The sequence below is a fragment of the Macaca fascicularis genome, chromosome 16 (assembly GCF_037993035.2).
Source record: "Macaca fascicularis isolate 582-1 chromosome 16, T2T-MFA8v1.1".
In the NCBI taxonomy this organism is placed as follows: Eukaryota; Metazoa; Chordata; class Mammalia; order Primates; family Cercopithecidae; genus Macaca; species Macaca fascicularis.
The window spans coordinates 51524435-51547471 of NC_088390.1; the positions used below are offsets into that span (position 1 = coordinate 51524435).

General features: G+C 37.3%; 1 protein-coding gene and 1 long non-coding RNA gene across 4 annotated transcripts in view; one reads left to right on the forward strand and one right to left on the reverse strand.

Annotated features, from left to right (window-relative positions):
• Nucleotides 1-518: 518 nt before the first annotated feature.
• LOC123569400 (uncharacterized) lies at nt 519-12405 on the forward strand. The gene is made up of 3 exons (XR_006693044.3): nt 519-601; nt 10564-10616; nt 12268-12405. It is a non-coding gene; the product is annotated as an uncharacterized lncRNA (long non-coding RNA).
• STXBP4 (syntaxin binding protein 4) overlaps nt 3518-23037 on the reverse strand; it is a 198153-nt gene continuing 178633 nt past the window's right edge. For all 3 annotated transcript variants that reach the window (XM_015438301.4, XM_015438300.4, XM_015438299.4), the window contains one exon: nt 3518-7915. In XM_015438301.4, coding sequence (XP_015293787.3) covers nt 7801-7915 — 115 coding nt within the window. In that variant the 3' untranslated portion in view covers nt 3518-7800. The remainder of the gene's footprint in view (nt 7916-23037) is intronic.

The window sequence follows — 23037 nt, forward strand, 5'->3', positions numbered from 1 at the left end:
ATTTTCCTTCAGATTTTCCTTATATTGAGTACTTTCATTATTCAGAGAAGTAATCCATGCATTTAATTTGGTGTCAACTTCTTATTTTTGTGTGGTAATCACCAAAGAAAAATAAAAGCTGGCATTAGATTAAATGCATAGATTACTTCTCTGAATGATAAAACTGCCTAAAGAAATAGGATCTGCTCATAAACATCTTTTCATATTCCATTCCATAGAAATTTCTGACCTTACATGTCTATATTACCTATTCCTATAAGGTAACTTTATTATCTACTCAATTTGTTTTGTCTTCCTGTTTTCTCTTCTCATATGTGCTGATGAAAGATGAATTTCTCCACTGCGAAACAGAACAGTCAAGCAATTCCAGTGGGGTTAGTTATAGATGAGATAATTTCTGCAATTTCAGAGTACTGTGGCAATACATAGCTCCCTTGTGCCAAATCAATTCTTCAGTAACATGATTAATTAACCCATAAGAACAGTTTGCTGCTGCTCTGAAATGCACTAACCTTGTATTTTGGTTTCAGGCTTTATCTACCCTTCTAAACCAAAATCATTCTGTGGTATTTCTTCAGAACCTTGGGCAAATCAACAATGTGTGAGTACGTGCTTTACAATCCTTTTACTGCAATCATACTGTGAGTTTTATGGCCCAACTTAAGTAGCATGCACTTCCTTCTTCAGCAAAATTCATTATATTGTTCCCACATTAGTGGAACTAGTTAATATAGACATGCTTACTTAAACCCCCACCTCATTTTCTTTATAATTCCCCTGCCAGAAGCAGGAAACAACTAAAATAGTTTTTTTTTTTTTTAAAAACACAATGTTACATTTTAAATTTATTTTGTAAACTTTTATTAGATTTTACTGTGTCATGTCTTGCACGAGGAATGAAAAAAAATATATGGACTCTGAGTTAATAATAAAGGACTCACAGTCTACCAGGAGAGATGACACATGCCCTACTTTCCTATCCAAATTAATTACATATATAGTGTGATCGATACTTTATTAAAAGGTATGCAGCAATAGGGGACCGGGGTAGGATTTCTGAGTTGGAACCCTTCCAGTTAACCTTCTCAGCCTCCAGGGTTTTAGAATAAAATATCCCAAAGCAACAACAGATCCTGGCCAGTTTTCTGTTTTCCCATTTCCTTCCCACCTCCACCTGATTTACCCACCTAGCTACTGATGTTGAGTGGAACAGCCACAGTGAGAGAGACCAGTTGGCTTTAATCAGAGTTCCAGTTTTCGTTACCACATGCAGAAAGAGAAGGTAGAACCAGAATTCAGGCCTCTAAGACTCAGTAACCCAGCTCAGTAGATAAAAGTAAATTAGTAAATATGGTAACCAAATGAGTGTCTGGACAAACAGGCCAGCAACTCTCTTGAGGGGCAAGTTCTTGCTCCACCACTCCTGAGTGGGAAGGGGGGCTGGGCAGGTGTGTAAAAATGCAGGCATGGCATCTATAGAGTGCCAGCCCTGGGCATGGGGAAGGCAGCATGTGTCAAGGAGCTCTTCAAAGAAGAGGTGAAATGAGAGCAGAGTCTTGATGTGTGAGAAGAAATCTCATGCAGGAATTGGGCAAGAGAAGCTTCCTAGACAGAGAACAGCATATCTGATCAACTGTTGGGGATAAGAAATGAGGCTAGAGAGAAAGCCAGGGGCTCAGATAGTAGAAGGTGCTAGGGAACTACTGAAGACTAGCAAGGGAGCAATAGAAGCAATTTTGTGTTATAGAAAGATAATTCTGACAGAAATGTGATGGGTAGATTGATGGGGACAGGTGTGGTGGAGAAGGAAGAAGCTATATCACCTATGTTGAAATCATCCGGGTAAGAAATGAGAAAGACTTGAAAAATAAATAGGCCATGTTTGCATGAAACAAAGAAAAGGGAATATATATTTAAGACATGTTTTAGGATGTATTCCTTTTTTTAATCCTAAACTCACCAGTTAGGTAAATCACTGCCTAGGGAAGCAGCAGAGACAGGCCAAAAGGGTTACTTTAATGGAGCACTCTCCACAAAGAAACACCAGGAATAGGGAATAAATGATCCGAGCAACATTAATTTCAGGCAACTTGCAGTTCTTTCCTTCCCTTGGGGTCACTGCTCAACTCTGTGGGCTGTCTTAGTCCATTCAGGAGCTGCTATAACTAAATATCTTAGACTGGGTAATTTATAAACAATATAAATGTATTGTTCACAGTTCTGGAGGCTGGAAAGTGCAAGATCAAGGTGCCAGCAGATTTAGCTTCTGGTGAGGGCTTGCTCTCTGCTTCAAAGATGGCGACTTCTTGCTGCATCCTCACAAGGCAGAAGGGGCAAACAGGTTCCCTGAAGCCTCTTTCATAGGGGTACTAATCCCATTCACCAGGATGGAGCCTCATGACCTAATCACCTCCCCAGAGCCCTACCTCTTAATACTGGTACCTTGGGGGTTAGGTTTCAATATATGAAATTAAGGGCTGGGCACAAACACTCAGACCACAGCAGAGGCTTATCTAGTGCTAAGGCACTCTGGGTTAAGATGTTCTAATGTTATTGTCCGAATTGATTTCCATTGAGAGAACATGTGGATGGAATGGAAAAGTCCTCATTCAGGTCCAGCAGGTGTTACTGCTACTCCTGTGATCCTTTGGGGTTCACAGAAATCAATCTAATCCTCCAGTCTGGACCACATTGGGCTGGAGGAAGCTCATTGCGGTTGTCCAAGGTCCCACTACCTAAACACACCACATAGTCATTTCCATTCTAGGGGACAAATGTCATTGAGGTTTTGCTGCTCCCTGGAACTTGGTCCAGAAGGTTAAGCCCAGTACCTTTCTCTGAGCCCTACCAACATTTTTGTTCTTTTTTCTCCTCCTCACAGCCAGGGGAATTATTTCCTAGACAGTGAGTAAGAAAGCCTCATCTTCCTCATCATATGTGCTCTCAAATCTTTGCCCTAAATCATAAATCCTTTCTAGTTCCCCAAAGAGCTAGATTTTGGAAACTCAAAAGAACATGCTTTTTCCTGCTTTCTGATATCACACCCTTTCTTAGTGTAATGAACGTTAAATGGCCCAGTAATTCAAATATCTGATAAGGAATGGGAAGAAAGAAAATAAATGGAAAAAATTTTGGTTAATTTCAATTGTATAGCCTTTACATAGAATACGAATTACACAGGGCTAGAAACACATATATCTCACATTGTATCCCTACTACTCAGTGAAGTGTCTGGCATCTAGTAGCTCTCAGTAAGTGTGTAAGTGAGTAAATGAATACAAAAAGACAAAATCCCTGCCCTCATGAAGCTCCCATTATTACTCCCATTATTGAGGAAGGTAACAACAAAATAAGATTAGGGCAAACTGATAATGTAAAAGAAATAAACAGGGTAGAGTGATACAGAGAATAATTGGATGATGGGGGAATGGAATGGGAGACAGAACTATTAATCTGATTGTCCTTTCCCTCAGAACAGCCCAACCCCCAAAAGTAAAAATTGAACTTTTGAAAAAAGTAGACAGAAACAGTATAAGTTTAAATGTAAAAAGTCGTATCAAGAAAGCAAACACAGAATTGCAGTTAATATTTACAAAATCATTATGCAGACACACTATTACATGTAGACAGTTGTAGTTAAAACACCTTGGGTATTTCATTTCTAAAGTGAAGCTCCACAGGCACATTCTGTTTAAGGTTCTTTTCATTCTCTCAAAAGTTATACGCAATAGAGTGTGTAAGTTGTTTTAATAATAGTTCAGTTCTTTACGTACATTGTAAAAATGTCAAGCATGTTGATTCTTCAAAAAGTTGCATTTCAGTTAGAAAATAAAAATGTCCCATTTCTCCTGAGAAAAAGGATAACATTTTCTGATTGTTCAAACACTTTATGAAAGTATCATTTGACTCTATATTTTGACAGCTGCTTTGCATTTATTATTGGAGAAGCTCTTCATACGGCATCTTCCTTTTTTTTCCTTTTCTAGTCAAGAGGTGTTAATATTATTTTGGAATTATTCAAATTTAAGAGAGTGATAAAGGGTTGCTCTTCAGGGGTTCTTAATAAACAACCCCCTAACTTCTTACCCCTTTAAAAGGTTTTTTAGGGGAAAAAAAAAGAAAGAAAAATGGTTTTGGACTATGAGCTCCTTGTTTTGAGAATCATTACCATTTAGCCTCGTAGCATACAAATTTCACATTTTGCCTGGCATGTAGTAGGTGCTCAGGAAGTGTTTGTTGAGTTGAACTGGTTTTGGAAAAGGCAAGGGATTACTATCCTTATTATTCAGATAGGGAAAGTGAGGCCCAAAGAGCTGGAAGATGCATTTGTATTGTGCTTGGTACTTTACTGAACATTCTCACCCAAGTTAGCTCATTTAAAAGTTGGTCCTTGCCACCATTACATGTAAAGTAGGAAGAGAAGAGTAATGATGTGTTTGACATATAGTGAACTAGTCACTGCTACACTTCCCTCTGTACAGCAAGTCAGTCTCTGCAGCTAAAGGAAATCTAAAACCTAATGATTAAAAATCTCAGGTTTTTGGACTTGGTGGAAGGAAGGTTATTCTTCCAAGGGCAAAAACAAAAAACAAACAAAAAACCCAGAAAATCTATAGGAACCTTTGGACTAAAAACAAGTCCTATCATACATTAAAAAAAAAAAAGGCTCACATACACTTTTGGTGGTAATGTAAGCTGGTCCTACTTTTATGGAGGAGAATTTATGAATATATACCAAAATTAAAATGAATGTAACTTTGACCTAGCTTTGATCAAGAAATTTAGGAATGTATTCACACTATAGACATACTAGCACAAGAGTGCAAAGATATATGAGGAAAAGGACGTAATGAATATATAAATGTTCACTGTGACATTGTTGGTAATAAGAAAACTTAAAACATTTTAGCGTGCAAAAAATTGCTGGCCACACAAATTATGGGTTATGTGGGTAGTGATATTTTATGTAGATATTTGAAATAAAAGATTAATCTATGTATTGACATGAAAAAATGACCACAACATTAACACGTCAAAAACAAGCTGCTTAATAGTGTGATTTCCTTTGAGTAAAATCACTTACCACAGTATTAGTGACTGCTACCTCTCGAAGGTGAAATGGGCTATCTCTTACTTTATTCTCTTCCATAGGACTTGATTTTTTAAAAATAAAATAGATTAGTTTTAAAATTCAAAAATTAAGAAGAAGCTGTTTAGTTCTGGCCACACAAAAACTTTTTTGTTGTTGTTTTTTAAAATCAAGAGTAAGTGGAACCCAGGAAATGATTAGCAATTGTTCTACTTCACCACAGTGCTTAGCACGGTGCTTGTGATATTGTTGGTGCTCAATAAATATTTTGAAGGAATGAGTGAGTAAGGTTGATTGATGTTAAAGAAAGACTGGCTACTCATCAACACATAATGTGAGGGTCCTATTTGCACTGGAAAAGGACTTGCTAAGCCCTGACCATGTTTTTTTGAACATTTCTTATGGCATTGACCTGATGGTTTAGAGGTCACGCAAGTTTTATGAAGAGGGAATCTGAGAGAGTGGCCAACTGGTCCAGTCCATTCACACACTGAACCTCCTCAGCAACATTCCCCACGTAAGGAATTCAGATTGACTGAAATCTGCTGGGACAGTGCTTCCATTTTCTCCTGGGAAATCCTTTTCTTATCAGCTTTAACTACTAGAAAGTTCCTTATGGCATTGAACTAGAATCTGCCTTTTTATAAATTGTACCCATAGACAATGAATCTAAGCAGTTCCGCATAGTGGTTTAGAGAACAGGCTCTGGAATCACAGATCTGCCTTGAACCCTAGCTTCTACACATAGCTGCTTTGTGACCCTTAGGCAAAGATTACTAACTCTCTAAACCTAAGTTTTTTCTTTTAGAAATGGGGATCATTACAGTTCCTATTTCATGGAATGGTTTTAAGAAGATCATAAATAAATATATGCAAACTGCTCATCACCATGTCTGACACAAAATGCTCAATAAATAATATCATTACACTTGTCTAGGCCTTTTTCACTAGGTATTTGACAGAAACAGGGAGGCAAGTAGTACAAAACAGCAGTTAAAGGATGAGGTGTCTCTGTCGGTGGGCTGTGTGCCTGAGTACTTTGATTTCAGGCGACTCAAGCACCTGCTTTGTTTTGCTCACTAGAAACAAATTAGAAAACTCTCCAAGCAGGGGGAGAGATATTTCATAGTATTAATCTGACAAAAACAAAAAGTTTGTACTTTCACAATTATAGACACTAACTTACAGAATACCTCATTCACCTTTGGGGGGGGTGCAAGGAAATAGGTCCCTCTGGGGCTTCTCTCAAAACTTGTCTTCCCAGAGCTTCCTAACATTCAAATGGCTGTCAGGCAAAACACAAGTCTTCTCTAGCCATCCTGAAACATTTCTCATGGCTAATGACTACCTATCAGTCTGGAGTTGACTTTATATTATTACTCAAGGCATAAATCATAAATCCTAAATGTAATCAGGAATGTATAGTTGAGCACAATGTATATATATATCTTTACCATATAAATCTGTATTATACACCATATGAAATTCGGTAGACTAGGAGACTTAGGATCTCAGTTAACTCATCTATAAAATGGTTACAATGAATGGTTCTTAGACTATGTTTTAAGGACTTCTAGGACTGCACAGCAGTGCTGGGGGCTGCTTGACTTGGGCTTTAGGCTTCCATCTTGTTTTGAGTAGAGCAGCAATGTTTTAACAGATACCTCTCTTCTCATCAGCTCCCCTCAAACCATCCCTCTTGGAAGGGCAACCTAAGCAGGACAAACCATGCCTTTCACTTTAGAAAAACATGAGCTGCTGAAAGAAATCTGTTGAAACAATATCACAAACAGCGCGCCTACTTGGCGAAGGCTTGGATGCAGAGAAGGGGGAAGGGTTTATAGGAGAAGAATAGTGGGGTTATAGAGGGGCCATGTTCGACTGAAGAGGTGCCTTCTGAATCTCTGTGGAATGCACAGCTGTGGAGCCAGCTGCATCAACACAATCACAGTGTCCTGCGTGATGGGCTGTGACCTCCCTCTGTGGGGACAGCAGGGTGTGAGGGAAGGGGGACTGGACATGGAATCAGAAGACTTAGGAGTGAGTCTCGGTGCTGGGACAGGGAGCTTCCTCTCTCTGAACTGCTATTTCCCTACTGAAAACGAAGAATAAACATACCCACCAGATCAGCTTCACAGGCATGTTCTATGGTTTAAAGAAAGTGAGGTCTGCAAAGCATTTTGTAAATTAGAAAGCTCAACAAAGATATAAGCTGTATTCATTAGCCCAGGAGATGTCTAAATGTGACCCTTAAATTCCAAAAAGCTTGCTAAGATCACTGTCCTAATATGTGAATATAAAAAGTTAGTGAATTATCAAATAAATGAGGCATTTCCTTATGTTCATACACTTTTTCTATGTCAATTATAAAAACCATTGTATCTGAGACCCTATGAAGAACTACATATGAAATTACAAAGACAGATCTAATTATATATGAAAAAGTATATATATTATAAAGTCTAATTATATGTGATTTCAAAAAATATGACTAGATTATTCTTAAGGAACTACTGTAGTGGCAATTGATTTTTTAAATGTATACAGAAATATCAAAAGTTTTACAAAAATACCCAAAGTCCAGATCTCCATTTCACACTTCAACAAGTAGTGCATGCTTTACTCCTATTTTAGACTGTTGCATCTCAGAATTGAATGTTATGTGTCTCTGCTCACGTCATCCATGTAGCTCCACTTCCTAAGGAAAACCATCAACTTCTCTGGTTGGGGAGTTGTCTAGAGAAATCCGCTTCATTCTCCTCTGAGCGAGACAGATTCAGGACACTCATCACAGGATGGATCCAGGATGTAGTCTGTGTTACGTGACTTGAACAGAACAAGAATGCAATTAGAATCTGAAAGACTGTCTTTCTACTCATCCATGCAAGTATTGATCCTGGTGACATGGCTTCTACCCCAGTAAAGTCCCTGTGAGAGGAAGCAGTTAGAACTAGATCCAATAGTTTTAATAAGTTTTAGACACATTTTAAGTTTCAACGAAAACCATTTCTTTCTTTTTTCTTTGGTTAAAAAGGAATGCAGGTGAATGCAGCATCTCTAACTCCTTTCCTTTCAGTATCTGACATTCAGTCAGTCAGCAAGTCCAATGACTGCCTTCCTGTAACATCTCTGGGATCTGTTTCTTGCTCTCCTTTTTCAATGAAATAGTCTGGGTCACTGAAATGGTTTGCCTCCCTGACTCTGCTCTAGTTCTAATTCATTCTCTACTCCAGCCAAATAACTTTCTAAATGACAAATCATACACTGTTACTCACTTGGTAAACATTCAATGAAATACTTTGTTTTTTTAGCTTCCTCAACAATACCTTTTTTTTTTTTTTTTTGAGACAGAGTCTTGCTCTGTCACCTAGGCTGGAGTGGAGCCACACAATCTCAGCTCACTATAACCTCTGTCCCCTGGGATTCAAGGAATTCTCATACCTCAGCCTCCCAAGTAGCCAGGACTAAAGGTGCATGCCACCACACCTGGCTAATTTTTGTATTATTGGTAGAGACAGGGTTTCACCATATTGGCCAGGCTGGTCTGGAACTCTTGGGCTTAAGTGATCCACCCACCTTGGCCTCCCAAAGTGTTGGGATTACAGGCGTGAGCCACTGCACCCCACTAACAATATCTTCTTCTTTCCCATAATCCTTTCCCATGAGAAATTAACTTTATTAATTCTAAAAAACCAAATATCCCTTAAGAATCCGCCAATCTGTGCCCATGGTCTTATCTCTTATTACATTAACTTATAAATGCTTGTTTATTTTTAGGCCTTCCTACTACATATAAAGCTCCTTAATGGCAGGAGCTATGTTTCTTATCTCTGAATTTGTGGGGCCTAACATGATCTCAGAACAAATGACCAGCATCCTGAAAAGTGTTTCAGGGAAATAACACAAGCAGAGATGAGAAAGGAAGTACAAAAGATATTGCATATGTCTAGGAAGTGGTGACACATCACAAAATCGTGCTCTTAACCTGGTGGATGGTATTTCTTACACTTAGTGTCCTACTCCCAGCCTTTGGCTGGATGACTCTCCTAAATCCATCACCATCTTCCCAACTCCGAGTGCACAAATTAGGACGAGGATTTGATTCTTCTCCTTGGACACTGTTTCTAGCCCTGGTTTACCTCACTGCCTTCATCCATCCTAGATCAGTTTCCCTAGCCTTCGTCCTTCCCAAACTCAACCTGAGAAGCAGCACCGTGTCTTAGATCAAGTGCATCTGAAGGCCAGTACTTATAAAGATTACTTAAGATTGTGGATCGGAAAGTGCCTCCTACATTATAAAGTAACATTTTCCAAAGTTATGTTCCCAAGAGTTTTAAATAAATGTTATGTGAAGAATAGCATGGCACAGTGGCTCATGCCTGTAATCCCAGTTACTGACTTGGGAGGCTAATATGGGAGGACGGCTGGAACTCAGAAGTTTGAGGCTGCAGTGAGGTATGATCCACTACATTCCATCCTGGGTGACAAAACAAGACCCTGTCTCAATCAATCAATCAATCAATCAACCAATTAATCAATGTTATGTTAAGAATATAATTCTACAGTCAAATAAGTTTGACATAATGGAATAGGTTTCTTTACTATAGGATTTCCCAGAGACTTTAATATGCTAATGTGCTATATGCTAATGTGCTCTGTGAGTCTCCAAGACTATGTAATATTACTCAAAGTAACATATCTCTGTTAACAAACACAGGGCTTGTGTTCCATAGAACACAATTTGGGAACTATCACAAAAATGCATTCACTTTATTGGCCACTGATTACCATACTGAAAATGTTAGGTAGTACAAATGGTAAGTTCCACTGTTATTATTGGTTTGGTTTGTTTCCAATCCTATACTACACATTTTGTTCATGTCCCCACTACACAAATTGTTCAGTTCCTCTGTTTAAATATTAAAAATGTATCTTTTCATGGAAGAAGATTACTAGCAGTTTTATGATGGCATAAAAAGGGTTTCAGTTCTTTAAGAATCAAGGTGAAAGTGACAAGGCCCAGGCATCTTCATCGTTTCAAAAACTCAGAGTGTGGTTTAGTGTACAAGGAATCATTATTCTCTTGACAATAATCCACATTACTAATATCCCTTTAAAATGGTTTAATGGAATTTCTTATTATGGAGGCCAAATTTACTAAAGCATTTGATTCGGCACAGGTTAACTTCATTTCAAGGCCTTTATAAAGCTGGAAAGCTGCCTAACTTGAAAGTGGTTTAAAGAAATACTAATGAGTGTAACATGAGAGGGCTGGAATGCCACTGCAAGGTGAAATGAGGACACATCGCCTTGTTCAAAGTACATGTTTAAAACTAAAAGGGAAAAGCTTGATGAGACAGCTTTGCTTATTTTAAAATATTGGTATATATTTTAATACTTTGTTTATCAGCACATATTACTCCAAAGAAGAGACGATAATTTAAATCACTTAAATTTCTTCCTCTCCTTTGAAGTTCCATAATTGGAGGAGATGGGAAGGAAGAAAAACAGGAGCAATTACCCGAGGGTAAGTTCAGGTAGTATGCTTTGCTATTTGACTTTTTATAAATAACATTCTCATGCCTGAAATGTTACAACTGTCCATATATGAACATTCCATTAAATTGCTAATTTAAAATAATCAAAAGGAAAATGTCTAAGAAAAAAAACGTAGTTACAGACTCTGAATGGTGAATATCAGAAAGTTCTACCAGATGGTCATCCTTGCCAGTAACCTTCATTAAGCACTTTTTAATCAACAAATCAACATCTGCTCTTACTCCAAATACAAAAGTAATATAAAATTTGATTAACTTTATAACTTGATTAATCTTGTATTTGCAGTATTTTTTGTATATGTGTAAAAACACACATGCACACACCTAAGCATCAAATATGCAATTACAACAGCTACTCACTAGAAGAAATAAAACCAAAGCAACAGAGAGATGTGTTGTGTGCTTCAAGCACACATTTCAGACCCGGGTCTTTGTTAAAAATGTCCAGAACCAGTGGGACACAGTGCTTCTGAAGCTCAGGTAATGCATGGGAAGTGCCTGGCAGACAGGAGACATTCAATAAATAATTATAGCTAGTTTTATTATTAATTAGGGATTTCTGATTATTGTAAGAAAAACTTGGAATTCTTCCTATGATGCTGGAAGGGGGCCATTTGTGTGTATACCATTCAATTTTCTGTCCTAGTGAGCACTGTGGCTAAAGAGCTTTGACATAATCGGTATGATGAGATAATCCCAGATTTACTGGCTTGGAGAACATTCTAGTATTAAAAACATTTCCTCTGTGATTTGTGTGCTTGGTAATTCAGCTGATAAGAGAGAGAATAAATCAGCCCTGTTGACTCTGTTTAATTAATAAAGACCCCATGGTTCATAAAGGGAGATGTTGCTACTTAGTATAAAAAATTTAGAGGTTTGGAAAATAAATGAAGCTTACTATGGAACGTGAAAATTTTCCATTTGAACATACAGTACCTCTGGCAAATTCTCCTAAAGAGACAGTGCATCTGACCTGATTTGGAGAGCAGTCAACAGCACTTCAGATATATTTGAAAATCTCAAAAGCATAATACTATTTGCCTCTGAATGGTTGCCAAATCCATTGTTGGAAAACAATAATATTCGATTTGGGAAGATAACAGTATTGTGTGTTTTAAAAAATAATATTAGTAAACAGAAAGACACATTTTAGAGCTTATTAAAAAAACTAAGAGGACATGCTTTATTTTATTGGCATAGAAATGTAAGTGAATTATTTAAATCCCATTATAATTACCCTCCTTATGTTTCTTACCTCCTAGTTAAAGGAGCAAAATGTTTTCTTTCAAAATAAAAATTAGGACAACCTGTTAAACAGAAAGGGTTTAAAGACAAAAAGGACACTTGTTCTGTAGAAATTCATTCTTACAAGCGTCTGTGATGATGAAAGACATTCTTTTGTTAATCTTCCATCATAGATGGCACTATTTATACATCATTGTGAATTTGCATATACTATTTTATCATGTTTAAGATAAAGCTGTGGAATAAAGAGCCAAAAGTAATTAACTTCCAGTGTCATTTTTGGGGGGAGAGGTGATAATTGTATGTATATAGTATTTATATAAACCAGAAAACAAAGACAAATAAGTAACTATATGTTAATATAATTTGTTTCAGGCACCAGTAACTTTGAATCGCTGGAAAATTTTACAACTGGGCATAAACTGCAAGTAGTAACGACATTAAAAGATTTATACTTAAAAACTAATCCCAATTGAAAACAAATGAGAAGGTAGGAACACAAGCTGAGCCTTGTCAATAAGATTATTAAAAAGCAACCAAACCATGATAAAGCAGCATATAATCTTATATAAATACTGGTTATGAGAATAATTACAAATTAGTAATGGGAAGTATTTATTCTAAAATACGTTTAAGAGAAAATTGCAGGCATTTTGTTCCCACTGGTATATAAGGAGTATCCTCTTACATAATTTTGGAAATATGCCACTAAAATCAAAATAAATATTTCTCATTAGTGAACTTTGTAAATATCACAGAACACTCTGAGCAATTTTTAATTAGGCATTTGGAAATCCAGTGAGGCTCTGATCAAATATTAGCAGGATCTCATCCAAATCTTTACAGTCGAGAGGACAAATTTTATTTTTATTATATATTTATGGTAATTTCTATTAAAAATCATTTATCTTTTAAAATCTTAAATTCCAATTAATTAAAAAAATATTTAGGTCTGAGATATCAAATTATATTATAAGAATCTAAAGCTATTGTAATATGTTACTTATGTATAACATTGGAAAAAATTGTTGTCACTAGACTTGTAAAAGATAAACACTGAAAAGAAAATTCCTGAGGAAAAAGTATGGAAAATATTAATTACATTTTTTCAAAGAATATCCATAGGCTGGATTTCTGTATAGAGCTAAAACATGCCAGGTACAAAGCCAATATAATTAATTTTTCAAAGAAGGAAACAACTCTGTAGTGACAGAGTACAGCCCTGAGTAACTCTTAGAAATTGATGCTGTTTTTGATCATAATGGACAAACAAAATAGAAAAAAACAAAGAACATGTCCTACTGACACTGATACCTATACACTGAATTATTAGATACTAACAAACAATTATATAGGATTGTATAGTTGGTAAATTTGTACTTTCTCATATACCTGTTGACAGTATCCACCAAAAATTTATGTTCTCCATTCCATGCCATAGAGTTGCTGCCAGGTGGCAGCTGCCTAGGCAGAGACCACATTTCCCAGCTCTCCTCACATCTTTATGTGAGCATGTGATTAGTTTCTGTCAATAGAAGGTAACAGAATTGTTTATCTTTTGTGGGTCGGGGTTTTTAAGAAGCTGGAATGCCTTCTCTACTCTCACTCTTCATCCACTAACCGAATGTAGAGGACTCTGAGGCCATCGGGGAGGGCAGAGACATGAAATGGGAGGAGCCTGGGTCTCAACATCACCACCTGAAGAAAAGCTACACCCATCAACCAGGAATCCCTGCATTGATTTGTGAGTATTAAGCCACTGAAAGCAGATGATTTGTTATTGCAGTTAGCATCACTCTAGATCACTGTCAAGCAAGACGAGAATATTTCAAGAGGAAGCTATGACTATTACTTTCTCAACAAATATATGTACAACTTCTATAAACTAAAAGCCTATCTTTCTAAAATACAGAAAATAAGTAATAACTATATATTTTCATGCTACTTTAAATATCAATAATCAAGACTGTCAGAATATAGATTAATGAATACTAAATTTAATTGGAAACAAGTTCATAAGACCACTGTCAACATTTCCATATTAAATTCCCACTGTGAGAAGTGCACAAAATGTAGAAGCTACTTTAATTTTTAGTGTTCTTATTAAAATAGAATTATATTACAAGCCATACAGGCGTTCACTTAATTTAATCAACAAAGGAAGTTTAATAAACATCTGACTAAACATTTTTCTTAATTAACAAATTTAAAACCTTAAGAAAACTAAAATTTAAAACATATTTCAACTAATTTATATTGATTATAATATTATGTTTATCTATCAAAGTTAAAATGATTACACCTCAAATTTTAAATATAAGCAAATATATTATACTACAGAATGATTTCTAAAAATCACAGAGTTGGAAGGGACTTTGAGAGGCTTCTTATGAGACCATCTCTAATGTCTTGAGGTATTTTGTCAGTATTACTGACTCCATCATGTATAAATGCTAAAGCTGCTTGAGAGTGAGTGTTACAAAGAAAAGCCTTCCATTATGATGAAAACTATAGGATAAAAATATGCCATCAACCTCTATAGTTTTCTCATGAACTTTTAAATCCTGATATTGGGAGTTATACCTGATGTAAATGACGAGTTGATGGGTGCTGACGAGTTGATGGGTGCAGCACACCAACATGGCACAAGTATACATATGTAACAAACCTGCACGTTATGCACATGTACCCTAGAACTTAAAGTATAATAATAATAAAAAAAGAATACTGATTGTTTCTAATAGTGCCACCTTAGACTTGTGACTAAATGGAATTAACTGTCTTTTAGGACCTTAGCATATATTAAAGGCAAGAAAGAATTACATTCTTATTTTCTATATGAGGAATCTGATACTAAGAAAGGTGAAACAACTTATCCCAGGTCATAAAACTAGTGCATGTTAGAGCTGGGATCTAGATCCAAATCTGACTTCTGAGAATTTAACCATTATATTAATCTCCTCGCTGAGGTTCTGTTTTCTGGGTTGGTGTCAGTAACAATATATAGGGAGGCTCTGGAATGGATTAAGTGACCATCTGAAAGGGGTTCTTCAGCTTTACAAGGTAAAATTAATTAAAGATGTATTGACTAGTTCATTGATTATAAATGAAATGTCTAAAGGTATTTTTTACACACACACACACACACACACACACATATATATTTTAAAGTACTTGCCATATGATATGGTTTGGCTCTGTGTACCCACCCAAATCTCATCTTGAATTGTAATCTCCATGTGTCAAGGGAGGGACCTGTAATCCCCATGTATCAAGGGAGGGAGGTGATTGGATGATGGGGACAGTTTCTTTCACACTGTTCTCGTGATACTGAGTTCTTACAAGATCAGATGGTTTAACAAGCGTCTGGCATTTCCTCTGGTTGCACTTCTCACTCCTGCTGCCTTGTGAAGAAGATGCCTGCTTCCCCTTCTGCCATGACTGTAAGTTTCAGGAGGCCTCCCCAGCCATGTGGAACTGTGAGTCAATTAAAGCTCCTTTGTTTATAAATTACCCAGTCTCAGGTGATATCTTTATAGCAGTGTGAAAACAAACTAATATACCATGAAATGCATAAGAATTGTTACCTGAATGACCATGAAATAAAAGTACTTGTAAGAAGCCTGAGTCAGAGGCTTTGTGCCAGCAGTCATATTTTTTACATCGTGTAGCAACAAATTCTTCATATATCTATTTTTGTCTAATAGGTTGTTAGTTTCTGGAGGGTAGGGAAGGGTCCTACTCATCTTTATAGCCCCAGTGTCAGGCTCACAGAAAGGGAGGTCCATAAATGTTTGGTGCATGGATACATTCCACGGATGTACTACTATTGTTATATCACTGGGTAAAAATACTCAAAAGTGGTAGACAAGCTTACTTATAATGGGGGATCAGATAAAGCAATCTTCAGATGTGGTAGTTCAGTGTACCGTCCTAAATTATTAAGAAATATGCATAAGTAAATTGATCATTATTAAAATAAGATTTAAATAGCTCCAAAGTCACCAAATAACCAGCACTACTAGTCCTTCTCATCAATATTCTCATACCCAAGTAACTTCCAAAGGTCTACTCATACATTTGGTTGTAAGTAACAGTTGAATCACTGTGATAATTCAAACCATTTTGATTAGTTTATTTTCTATATAGCTGGAGTTATATGTCAATCTACTCAAATCCCAGGTTCTGTTAAAATTATTTACATCAAACAAATACTATTTTTAGCTAAGCAAACCTTGTTTTAACTATTAGAGTATAACACTTTACTAAAGACAAATAAATATGATGGTAAGTGGCCTGGCTAACAGCTCACCCTTCCCTTCGGTCCCTAAACTGTAGAGGTGATTTTACCAGACTGGAATTTTTAGTCTTTGAAATGATGAGAATGCAGCCAAAGCCATGTTTCTAGGCACCAGATACCCAATAGATGGATGGAGATTTTCATAGAGGTACCTGCTTAATACCAACGCTAAGTAACAAAGTGCAGGTGTGATCAAAGAAGACCTCTGGCCCTCTTAATATTGAGATCATTCATTTGATAGAGATGTTCAGGTATGTGGCAGCTGGGTAAGACTTTACATCAGGTAAGCATTTTGTACTTTACAACATTCTTTGATACCAATTTTCCAATTTGCTTTTCATATAAATCTCACAGACCTTATTTTTCTCTTCAGTTTTTACAATTGATGAAACCGAGGCTCAGAGTATCAAAGCCCTGTCCGAGGTCACACAGTAATGTGACCACTACCCTCCCCGCTCTACTTCTAACTCCCTGTAATCATTTTCTACTGCAGTAACCAATTTCCACAAATTTAATGGCCTAAAACGACATAAATTTACTATCTTCTAGTTGTGTAATTCAGAAGTCCCACACAGGTCTTATTGTTCTGGAGGCTCTAGGGGAGAATTTGTTTCTTTGCTGTTCCAGGCCACTCACATTCCTTGGCTTATGGCTCCCAACTTCAAAGCCAGCAACATAATATATCCTGAATTTTGCTTCCGCTGTCATATCTCTTTCTGACTCTTTTCTTCTGCCTCCCTCTTCCACTGTTAAGGAGTCATGTGATTGGACCCATCTGGATAATCCAGAATTAGCTCCCTGTTTTAAGGTTAGTTGATTAGCAACCTTAATTCTACCTGCAACTTTAATGCTCCTTTACCATGTGACCTAGTATATTCACACTTACAGGTGCTGGGGAATAGGATGTGAACACTTTTGAGGGCCATTATTCTGCCTACCCTATTCTTCCCTTAAGCTGCTTCTTCCCCTAAGACTAGGGCCTAATGGAAAATGCACTGATTGGGATCAACTTTTGCAATTTGCCTAAAACTTGCTAAACGTTTAGCATGAAAAGTTTTATATATATATATATGTATGACACTATAATGAATATAATCTACTGAATGAAGAAAAAAGTTGCTAGGGACCTTATGAAAAGTAATTTTCGGGAGAAGCAACTATATGGACTGAACTACGTCCCTCCTAAATTCATATGTTGAATCTCCAATCCCCAGCGTGGCTGTATTTGGAGACCGGATCTCTATGGAGATAATTAGGGTTAGATGAGGTTGTAGGGTTGGCAGGACACTGGTCTGATGGAACTGGTGTCCTTGTAAGAAGAGACACCAGAGATCTCTCTCTCTGTGTGTACAAAGAGAAGAGGCCAGGTGAGGACACAGCCAGAGGTAGGCATCTAGAAGCCAGGAAGTGAATCTCACCAGAAACTAACCCTGATGGCACCTTGATCTGGGGACTTCTGCGAGAAAATAAATTTCTGTTGTTTAAGCCATGTCTGTGGTGGTTTGTTATGGCAGCCCTAGCAGACTAATACAGCAACCAAATTTGGAAGGGAAAGAGTTTGACAAAAAGTATTTGTTAGTAAATTGAAATAAAGGGTTCTGGCAGCAAGGAAAATCACACACCTTCCAAATAAAAGAATTAACCCTCAGAAAGGTTACGAGCTTCCAAAGTACTTTATGAAACCCCAAATAATTTATTTTAATATCTCAATGAAATGTGAAAAAACATGCTTCATGCCTATGTTATACCTGTCATTGGTTAAAGGAGGGGGAAAAAGGGCTTTGATGCTGAATATTTAGGTCTAGATGTTCCTTTTATTTTAGTGGGCTTTGCCATTCTGAATAACCCAAGCCAGCTGCCTGGTCTTTCATTTCATGACGATTTCTCACACAGTACTTCATATTCCTACATATCTTTGTAGGTATTTACAGAAATTCCCAAGTAAGCTGTCTCAGGTTCATGATCACTGCAATGTCTCTGCTTCTTTCACAAGGCTTTTGACTGGCCAGAGAGTGGCACAGGTGTAGGTTTTGGCTACTGGTTTCCATCTGCAGTTGTGCAAATATTGTCATTTTAAACTCCTCCATTGGCAAGTAGCAATAGTATAAAATAAGGAAGAGGACAGGGAACTAACAGCTGATAAGCACCCATTATGTGCAAGGTATTTTGCTAGGTGCTTTTTACCCCACATTTCACTCAATTCTCAAAACAATCTGGGGAGACAGATAGAAATTATTATCTTTGTTTTTGTATGAGAATAGAGGGTAGAGAGTATTGAAATAACACCACCAAGGTCACACTCAAAAGTGGTTGCATAAACATTAGAAGTTAGCTCTGTCTGATTACTAAAGTGCTTATTTTTTCCCCCATCAATTGCTTCCGCAGACTGCCAACAACAGTATTCATTCGATAAATATTTATCATCCCTACAGATACCAGGCCCTGTGCTAGGTAATGAATATTCTCAACCAGTTGTCACATGGATGGTTACAGCTTTAAAGTGCAGTCTAGTAATTTCAACACCTTACAACTCATTCATAGCTAAGAAGTGTTTGGTGGCAAAATATTTAAAAAGGTCCATATTTCATCTTTTAAGTCCTTTGTTGGTTTCTTCATTGTAGCCTCATTAAGAATAAAATGCCCAGAATTCTTGCACATGTAAAAGAGAGTGAGGAGCTTACACATATTCTCCTTATCTAGTCTGAAGTCAATTGCATAGAAATTGCCCTGACACCTCATGCAGTGAGCCTTAGATCTTACTAATTTGTCAGTAGACATTTCCTCATTCACAGAATGAATCAAAGCCCCCAAATTAATGAGATCTTCAGAAGAAGGGTGTTAGGCAGTGTCCACTAAAAGCAAAAATAAGCCAGGTGCTTGCTCATGCCTGTAATCCCAGCACTTTGGGAGGCTGAGGTGGGTGGATCACCTGAGGTCAGGAGTTCAAGACCAGCCTGGCCAACATGGTGAAACCCTGTCTCTATTAAAAATATAAAAATTAGCCAGGTGTGACGGTGGGTGCCTGTAATCCCAGCTACTTGGGAAGCTGAGGTAGGAGAATCACCTGAGCCCAGGAGGCGGAGGTTGCCGCTGAGCCATTGCACTCCAGGCTGGGTGATAGAGCAGGACTTCATCTCAAAAAAAAAAAAAAAAAGCTAAAATAATTGTAAAGCATTTAGAAAAAGCTAACAGTAGTACTTTTAAAATTTCTAATTCAGAAACCATTCCTTCCTCTTCATCCTCTCCTTTCCAACCTCCCTAATTTCTAATTGCATTAGATTTACCAAAGCTAGGCTCTACTTTGCAAATAAAGTTAGGGCCTAAGAAATGATAATCTAAAATTCTTCTCTTTTGTGTTTTCCTTTGTTTATAAATGAGATGACACAATGTAACTGAAGCTTTTAACTAATACAATAGGCAGACAATACAATTTATTCACTTATAGATTATGAACCATTCTTCCCTACTTGCAAACAAACTAACTGGCTATCTTAACCCAGGTACAGACATCATTTTAGGGCATTAATGAATTTTGACTGGAGAGAAATGAGAGAAACCATGCGTACTGGAATTTAGTTATGCTGTAGAGTCATAAAAACAAAGCTCTCACATACTGAACATCTCGTAAGAAATTTGGGGTAGGGGTGTTCTCATTGTTTATTTTGTTATTCCAACCTAATAGTTGCATCATTACTGTTCATCATGGCAGAGTTCCTGTCATGTGCTAGCAATACACTCTAGAAGAAAAGATTGCAAAGATGTGGCATGTATCCTCCACACCACCTCTCCCTCTAAACCCATGGCAGACATCTCCAGCTGATCAAGGCATACATCACTGAAGCTGAATATGTCCTCAGAATTCTTCTCAAAATAATACTTGAGACAGCTATTATCGACAGAGATGGCATGAGTTAAAATCTATTTCCCTTCCCTGTTCTAGACAGAAACTTTTGTTTTATTCAAACACATAGACTTTCTAGGTTCTACTGATATACATTTGTAATGTTCTAGGTATAATACTGCCTAGGTGATAAAGAATGGAATTTATAATATGAGGAACAATATCTCAGATTTTAGGATCTGATATAAAGGCATATCAACCCAAATGAATGCATGGAGAATTACAAGCCAAATTTAAGTAACTTAAAAGCAAATGATTATATGTATTTGAAAAATCACCAACAGTATAATTCAGGGGTCCCCAACCCCTGGGCCATGGATAATTCAGGGGTCCCTAACCCCCGGGCCATGGACTCGTAGTGTTCCATGGCCTGTTAGGAGCTCAGCTGCACAGCAGGAGGTGAGCTGTGGGCAAGCAAGTACTACTGCCTGAGCTCTGCCTCTTGTCAGATCAGTGGTGGCATTAGGAGCGCAAACCCCATTGTGAACTGCACATGCAAGGGATCGAGGTTGCGTGCTCCTTATGAGAATCTAATGCCTGATGATTGAGGTGGAACAGTTTCACCCCAAAACCATCCCCCTGCCCCCGGTCCATGAAAAAAAATTATCTTCTACAAAATGGATTCCTCGTGCCAAAAAGGTTGGGAACTGCTGGTATAATTGAATATTCAAAGCAAGTACTGGACATAGACAATTTTGTATTATTTATATAAGTCATATGAAACATATATTTTACATATACTGTGAAGCGGCATCTACTAGGCATCCTCTAAGATGGTTCCCAGTGATCCCTACCTTCTGGTATTCATACTCTTGGGTAGGAGCCTCTTACACTGAACCAGGGTTGGTCATATAGCAGGAGTGATGGCAGATCAGTCACTCTGACATTGGTTATAAAAGACACCGTAGCTTTTGTCTTTCTCTCTCTCTGTCCTTTTTGTCCCTTACTTCGGGGAAGACAGCTGCCATACTGTGAGTAGCCCTACGTCTTCATGATATGGTGAGGAAGTGAAGCCTCCTGCCAATAACCTCATGAGTGAGCCTGGAACAAATACTCTAGCCGGCTCACTAAGCCACTCTTGAAGTCCCAGCCTAACACAGTGACTACAACTTCATGAGAGACCCAGAGAGAAAGTGAGAGAGTCAGAATAATCCAGTGAAGCCACTCCTGGATTCAAGATGCTCTAAACTTGAGTAAGAAAATGCATATTGGTTTAAGCTAAAATATTGGAGAAATTTATTATGCAGATATAGAGTTAATACAAGTACGAAAATAAATCACAGTGAATCTGAATCAACAGAAAGATAATAGAATACAAAAAAAGCAATTAGCAGCTATGTCTAATTTGTCATAAATTCAGTTTTATTGCAAACTTAATAACTCTCCTAATAATTTTGTTACATTATATAACACGTATAAAGCATGTGAACTTTTAAGTGGAATCATACCAAAGACTACTATAAATCTGTAACAGTATACAACTTCAAAGGGAAAAAGATAAGAAGTTGGGTAGAAAAATGGATCAAGTTAATCAGAAAATTTCATTATAGCATTCTCAAGATCATGGATACTTTGTTATTAAATTTAAGAATGTTGCAACTCTCTCTCTAAGGAGAACATAAGAAAAAAATTCCTAGAATGCACAAATACGTTTTAAAACTATATAATGTATTTTCTTTTTCACATATATATGAGGCAAGTGAGCAAGCTCTGCCCACCTGCATATATGCATATACATATTGGTATACACACACACACACACACACACACACACACACAGAAACATACACACACACACAGACATATATGTTTATTAATTCTATGAAACACTGGCTGTAGCAATGCCAACACTGATTAAATTTGTTCATCCTAGGTAAAATGCTTTCTTCTCTTGCATCAGAATTTAAGTAGATGACAAAGTGTTAATATATGTGTGATGGACATGTGGATGGGCAGGAATATTCAATGAGGATTATGTTCATCTGGACATTCTTAGGACACCACTGACAGTTATTCCCTTGCCAGAGGCTTGGCTTCCATCAGATGTTACAATTCAATTTCAGGGAAGGCAGTGACAGATGCCAATTTCAGGGAAGAGATTATGTGTATATAGACCATCATCCCTTCTGGTGTTCTGGGAGGGTGATTTCAGTCACTATTCTTAAGTAGAGGTGAGAGAGCAATGATCTGAGTCCATTACTTATTTCTTGCCTTCAAAGTATCATCTATATGGTAAATGAATCACTCTTACCTCAAAAGTTAATGCAGGCTATACAGACTGAACATTTTTGTTAGGGTAGTAAGAGAATCAAGATTGAAACAAAACAAAAATGACAAACCAAAACTAAATAGTTCCCAAAAAAAGACATATAGTAGATGTCTGCTTATGCAAACTTTACTTATCTGGCAACATCACCTAGTTGAATGCAGCTAAGAACCATGAAGAAACTCCCACCAAAATGTGAAAGCAAGGGGAGGGAGTGAAGAGGGCTAACCTTTGCTCAAAGTGTCTGTTTTGGACCAGGTGCTATGATAGGCCCTTTACATACACAAACTCCTTCATTCTGGACAGGAACCCTATGAAGGGCTAATATACTTCCCATTTTATAAATGGAGAAATTAAGCCCGGAGAGGTTAAGTAAATGTGCCTGAGGTTTAGCTATTTTATTCAGCTATTTTGTGTAGACACTGTTATTTTAATTAAAGTTTCTCCAAGTCCAAAGCCCATGCTCTTCTTTCCCTGATACCAGATGGCCTTCCTGTAATCAAATCCACCTGCAACAGAACTTACATATCACACTTGACTTACATAAGCACTCCTGCAGAACTCCATTCAAAGGCTATTTACAAGCAGTTCAAATCAGCCTCATTATCTGGCATCCGGTCCTCTCCAAATACAAAACTGGGGAAGAAGGTGACTTGTGGAGAGGGGGCAAAAGAGAAT